Genomic DNA, 6220 nt, shown 5'->3' on the forward strand with positions numbered 1-6220 from the left:
GGCGCCAGGATAATCTCCGAGTGGAGGGCAAAAGGTCTGGGGTCGCCTTCTCCGTGGTCTGGAGACCGGGTGCCTCTGGGCGGGCGTGGACCTGGCCATTGTGACTCACCCAGGCGCGGGGCACACAGGGCTATTGTTCTGTACCGCACCCCCTCCGGACGCGTTTCCTCTGTTTTCTTCCCTGTGTTTCTTTTCCTGTGAAGCAGGACACCCCCACCGAGTGGAGGGCAAAAGGTCTGGGGTCGCCTTCTCCGTGGTCTGGAGACCGGGTGCCTCTGGGCGGGCGTGGACCTGGCCATTGTGACTCACCCAGGCGCGGGGCACACAGGGCTATTGTTCTGTACCGCACCCCCTCCGGACGCGTTTCCTCTGTTTTCTTCCCTGTGTTTCTTTTCCTGTGAAGCAGGACACCCCCACCGTTAGCCAGCAACCCGTCCCTACCTTCCCAGGATCCCTCCCCGGGTCCCTTTGTGGTGACATTTACATTTTACACAGGTGTTGGAAGGGGGGAGGGGGAGGCCATTTAACACTGGAGCCAGGCCTTCTATTGCTTGCACCGCAGATTCCTCGGAGATGCTTTAGAAGGGGCTTCTAATCGCCCACAAATTTTGTTTGCATCTTTTCCATCCCGAAAGAATGGGTTGGGCGGTGAGGCTTTTTGGCCGCTGGTACCATACAGCAAACAAGTCATCCAGCCTCCAAACGGAAAGATCTGTGACGAATGCAGAATAAATGACAGTCCATTGGGCCCGGGCCCCTGGACAAGCCTCCTTATGTTATGTGCGCTCTGCATACGGGTGAAGCACAGTAGGCACCCGGAGACCGAGCCCCTAAGGTCGTGTGGTTTGCAGTTTCTCAGCAGGAAGGAAGAAGAGGTCTGGCCATGGCCTCCCCATCATCCTTCCCCTCAGAAGAGGAGGACAGTCTGAAGGGGTGTGAGCTGTACGTCCAGAAGCACAGCATCCAGCAGGTGCTCAAAGACTGCATTGTGCACCTGTGTGTCTCCAAGCCTGACCGTCCCATGAAGTTTCTCCGGGAGCACTTTGAGAAGCTAGAGAAGGTCAGTGCCTCCCCTTCCTACACCTTGTGCCCCTCTGCAGGTGACTTGGGGCCGGGGCAACAAGCCTTTCCTTCCTGTTGCCCTTCTGGAGAGAAAGATGCTGTATGGGGATCTCCCGGAAGCAGAGGAGCCAGGCAGACTTGGATCTGGCTGGTCTGTTTGGTGTCAGGTTCATCCTGTGGCTTCTTGGCCACAGACCCACTTCTATGTCTGGGGGCTCAGAGGGTTCAGAGCCATTGTGGAAAGTAGACAAGTTTTTAGGTAATACATGGTGTTCACTAGCGTTTTTGCCTTAGGAGATGAAAGTGGAGACCAGATCTTATAGGTGCCACTGGCACTTGGAATAACAGAAAGCAACTACCAATCTCATCCATGTTGACCCATACCGCAGTTGTATTTGGTGGGAAACACTGTTCAGCTCTTATCTTTGAGCAGAGACCCTGTAATTCATTCCTTCCTCTCCTTTCCCTGGCCTCTGCTTTTGGTCCTTCCTGTGGCAGGCTGGGCAGGGGCAGAGCAGGAGGTTGGACAGGTGCCCCTGTGGTGCCATCCCCTCTCCCAGCTGCTGTCCCCTTAGCTCTCACCCCAGCTCCTTCTCCCGACTCCTCTGGGGCTTAGTCTCTTCCCCACCCTTGGTACTGGGAATTGAACACAGGGTCTTGCTAAGTTGCCCAGGCTGGGTTCAAATTTGCAGGCTCTGCCTTAGCTTCCCAGAGTGTTGACAGCATAGGCGTGCACCACCATGTCTGGCTCTCTGTGTGCTATTTTATTACACTGTAACTGTCCCAGTCGCTCATGGGGACCACGTGACAACATGCCCCCCCAGCAAGCCAAGGTCTGCTTTTAAGCCCTGGTGAGCCAGGAAGAGGGGCAATATATCTGTTGGCGCTTACACTTTGGGCAAGGGCTCTGTGATCCCATAGCCCCAAGGCAAAGGGGTGAATTTGTTTCTTTGTGTTTAAACAATTGATCAAAAAACATTTTAAACTAATCCATTTACTGAAAATAATTTTGAGAACTTCAGAAGTAGAAAGACAAAATAAAACCTGTGTCCCTCCTACCTTTTTCCCCCTCAAGTGCTGTGCTTTTCAAAAAGCAGTGTTTTTAGTCATGCGTAGTCATGTTGCAGATGCAACAGCATATTTTGTATTTTTCCGCTTGAATTCTCCACAGACTTCACTTTCTGTGGCTGCATAATGTTTTGTGGAGGAGATGACATTTTTTACCTTTCCCTCATGATTAGATAATTGAATTGTCTCCATGTCCCCCACATCACTTTGTACTGGGACTTGGACCCAAGGCCTTCCAACTGAGCTACATCTCCAATCCATTTTATTTTATTTTATTTTGAATCATGGTCTCACTTAGTAGCTCAGGCTAGTCTCAATCTCTTGGCATTTCTCCTGCCTCAGCCTCCTGAGTGTTGGATTACAGGCATGTGCCATACCCATCTTTCTTTTTTATTTTTTATTTTGAGACAGGGTCTTGTTAAGTTGAAAAGTTGCCCAGGGTAGGCTTGAACTTGCAATCTTCCTGCCTCAGCCTCCCAGAGTTATGTGATGTACCACTATCCCTGGCTTCCAGAATTTTAAAATTAAAATTATGCCATACTGACATATTTGTCCATATATTTATCTTTTACCCTGCATTTAGTATTGTTTAGGATTGCCTTTCAGAACTGGGATTACCGGGCCAAAATAATCTGACGGGTACTCACAAGCTTTCCAACATTGACATCAATTCACATTTCCATCAGCAGAGTGTACGGCTGTGAATTTGTCCATCTGGGCAGCTTTGGCTGTTTCTTTTTTTTTTTGAGACAGGGTCTCACTATGTAGTTGAGACTGCCCTGGAACTCACTGTGTAGCCCAGGCTGGTCTCAAACTCACAGTGATCTTCCTGCCTCAGCCTCCCGAGTGCTGGGATTACAGGCGTGTACCACCATGCCAGGCTAGCTTTGGCTGTCTTAATGTCAAAAGCCTTTTCCCCCCTGCAATTAATAGGTGAGGGGGCCAGGGATTTAGCTCAGTGGTTCTTGCCTTGCAAGTGCAAGAACCTGAGTTTGATTTCTTGACCAAAAAATAAAAATAATAGGTGAGGATGGTCATGTGGCCTGGACCCATCTTTCTTTGGTTGTCTGCTGTTTTGTCTCATCCCTGGGCACAAAAGGAGAGGACACGGGAGTGGGGAGTGTGGCTGTTCTGTATGCTGCCCGTGGGAAGAGGGACAGTCAGGCAGCTGCCCATGTAGTCAGGTGACCTTGTGTCCTGTCCCATCTCACACCACACCTTCATTGGCACTGCATTTACTTCGATTGGCTGTTCACTCATGGTCCTGTGCCACACAGCTGGTCTCATGGGCACAAGGATCCCAGGTGAGTCCTGAGGCAGGTCCAGTCTGACCCAAGCTAAGATGGCAGTGAAAGAACAGGACTGTGACTCTCAACAGGGAAGTTTGTGGTTGCTACATGGGGGGTGCATTTGCCACCTAGTGGTTGGAGATCGGGGAGCTGCTAAACTTCTTGCCTCATACCAGAGAACCCTACGACGAGGGGTCAAGTCTCAACAGTGTGGAGGTTGAAGAGCCCCAGTATAGATTGGTGAGGGGTTCTACACCCCCATGGTGTGGGTGAGTCCCAATAGTGGGAAGACTTGAAAGAGTTGGAGGTTGGGGCAAAGCCTGGAGGACCCAGAACAATACAGCTCATGGGGACCTGGCTCTGAAGGCCACTGGAGCAGCATCCAAGCCAGGAGGCAGACACAGGAGCCCAGATGCACCTGTGGTAGGTGTCAAGGCTGAGGTAATAGGTTGCTGCTGGCTGGCGTAGAGATGGATGACCTGAGTAAGGAGGCTTTTGTTTTGGGACAGTGCCCAGGTTTCGCTGGTGAATGGAGGGCAGTGAGGAAAAAGGCTTGGAGCATGAGCCTGAGGCCCTGCTGAGGTCCTGAGTGGACTGGGTGCCACTGGCTGGGAAGGAGGCAGTGAGAAGAGCAGGACTGGGTGGGAAAAGTCAGGGCGGTTGAGTTGGCAAGGGGGCAGCTGGCTGTGAGATCTGAGTTGGCGGGAGGAGCTGGGCGAGGCTGACTTCCATACTTGCTGGAAGTGACTTCTGCCTGCATCTGACAGGTGGTGGCTGAGGTCCAGGAAAGTGGCCTGTCCATGCCACGGTGCACGGTGAGGTGGCCAAGGAGACTTGTACTAGCCTTGTTTCTGCATTGAGGATTTTCCTACCAGGGATTGAATATCCTTATCTGAAACGCTTCTGACCGGACATGTTCTGGACTTTGGATTTTTGGATCCAGGATGTTCCACATACATTTAGCAGAGAGGGAACTGTGTGAGCCCTTCTTCTGTGAGCATGATGGCCCATGGCTGCTAGTTTTTATTGGCCATGGGCTGGGCAAATAATGGATAGAAATTTACCTCCCAAAGTTCAGAGGCTGTAAGTCGGAGTGCTAGAGATTGGCAGGACTGACTAGACATTGCTACACCAGGGGCCATGTGGGGTCTGTTCCAGGCCTCTCCCAGCCTTTGGTGATTGCTGGCAGTCTTTGATGTGTTGGCTTTTAGACATACCACCTGATCTCTGCCTTTATCTTCACGAGGTGTCTTCCTGTCTCTATATCCAATCCCTTACGTCCTCATTTTAACTTGATTGCATCTGTGAGGACCCTGTCTCCAGAGGCCAAATGCTAAGGCACTAGGGTAAGGGACGCACTTCCCCCATCATAGTTTCCCTCTTCCCTGATTCTACCACTGACAGCTATGTGGAAAGGGCAGATTGCAAGACTCATGCATGACACTTTTTTCTTCGTCAAAGGTGATGCCAACAATAATATATCCGTATGCAAAGAAAAAATCCCCAAGGAGTGTTGTGAGGGTACCAACAAGGATAGTGTCTCAGGCATGATTGTAGGTTATTTTGGTTTTCTTCTTCTGCAGTAGCATTGGGATCAAGCTTTGGAGGTGATTTGTGAGTTCTCTGAGATCCTGTGCCTACTTCAGTGTGTGGGTGCTTTTTACTGAGCACAGTGTCCTTTTGCTTTTGAGAACTCTTGAAGTGAATCTGAGATCTGAACATACAAAGGGTCCAGGAGAGTCCTAAAACCCACAGGAATCTTATTTCTGGGATCTTCTTCAACCATGGGAAGGAGTGGAGTGTTTGTAATGGGACTGAGAAACTGCTTATTTGAGTGCAGCTGGGAGGAGCCATGGGCAGGAGCCTGGGGGCATCTCTGGGTTCCTATCACCATGGACAGGACACAGTAAAGCTCTCCCCCACCAGGGGCAGCTGCCTGCTGCTTAGACCAGCAGGACACCGGGCCTCAGGGTGCTGTGCTGGCCAGCTGAGCAGCACGCTCAGTTCTCTGCCCTAGGTCAGTGGACCCTTCTCCTCTGGCTACTTAAGGTCCCATTACTCTACGGTGGAGACTCAGGGTATAAGTTATTCTTTATCCACTGGCAAAACACAGCTCTGGAGCTTTCCCACCAAGATGTGGTCTTTCTGGAGATTGTGTAAAATGATAAGTCTTCAGTCCTTATAGTGACGAATTTTAAACACTATAGAAAAAAAAATAACTCCCCATTAGAAATACAACTGTTCCTCTCCACCTGTGTATAAGCCCAAGGTTTTCTGAGGGCTTTGCAGTATACACTGTGTGAGTCAGCTTTCTGTTGCTGTGACAAAACACTTGAGCTGTCAGCTAAAGGAGGAAGGGTTGATTTTGGCTCAGGTTCTTAGAGTGTGCAGTCCATGGCTGCTTAGTTGCAGGGCTGTGGTGAAGCAGAGCATCGTGGCTTCTTGCTTTATAGCAGACTGGGGTAGAGTGGGGGGCAGGGAGAGGGAGGGAAGGGGAAAGGGATGTAAAAAGAATTAAGTTGTGTTCTGTATGTGTACCGACTCCCCACCATGAAAGTGATCATTATGTACTACAAGTGTGTACTAATAAAAAAAAAAAGACTTGCACTTCCGGGGCACACCCTCAGTGACACCACCCAATAGTCCATTCAGCTCAGAACCCATCAGTGGATGAATCCATTGAGATCTGAGTTCTTGTGGTTTCATTGTCTCCCCTAACCCCCTCCTCTGTGCACTGTTGTGCCAGGGACCAAGCTGTCAACAAATGAGTCTTTGGGGGACATGCCATTAACATTTCATGT

General features: G+C 50.4%; 2 protein-coding genes across 2 annotated transcripts in view; one reads left to right on the forward strand and one right to left on the reverse strand.

Annotated features, from left to right (window-relative positions):
• The window catches only part of LOC104870279, a 6728-nt gene extending 6248 nt beyond the window's left edge, over nucleotides 1-480 (reverse strand). Inside the window, exons 1-2 of the mRNA XM_033765149.1 lie at nucleotides 442-480; nucleotides 110-258 (exon numbers count right to left, since the gene is read on the reverse strand). Of these exons, the coding sequence (XP_033621040.1) occupies nucleotides 110-258; nucleotides 442-480 (188 nt within the window). The remainder of the gene's footprint in view (nucleotides 1-109; nucleotides 259-441) is intronic.
• A 334-nt stretch (nucleotides 481-814) lies between these two features.
• Prkar1b (protein kinase cAMP-dependent type I regulatory subunit beta) overlaps nucleotides 815-6220 on the forward strand; it is a 94687-nt gene continuing 89281 nt past the window's right edge. Inside the window, exon 1 of the mRNA XM_010635449.3 lies at nucleotides 815-1060. Within this exon, the coding sequence (XP_010633751.1) occupies nucleotides 884-1060 (177 nt within the window). The 5' untranslated portion in view covers nucleotides 815-883. The remainder of the gene's footprint in view (nucleotides 1061-6220) is intronic.

The sequence above is a fragment of the Fukomys damarensis genome, unplaced genomic scaffold, assembly GCF_012274545.1.
Source record: "Fukomys damarensis isolate Sample0158 unplaced genomic scaffold, DMR_v1.0_HiC HiC_scaffold_17, whole genome shotgun sequence".
NCBI classification, from domain to species: Eukaryota; Metazoa; Chordata; class Mammalia; order Rodentia; family Bathyergidae; genus Fukomys; species Fukomys damarensis.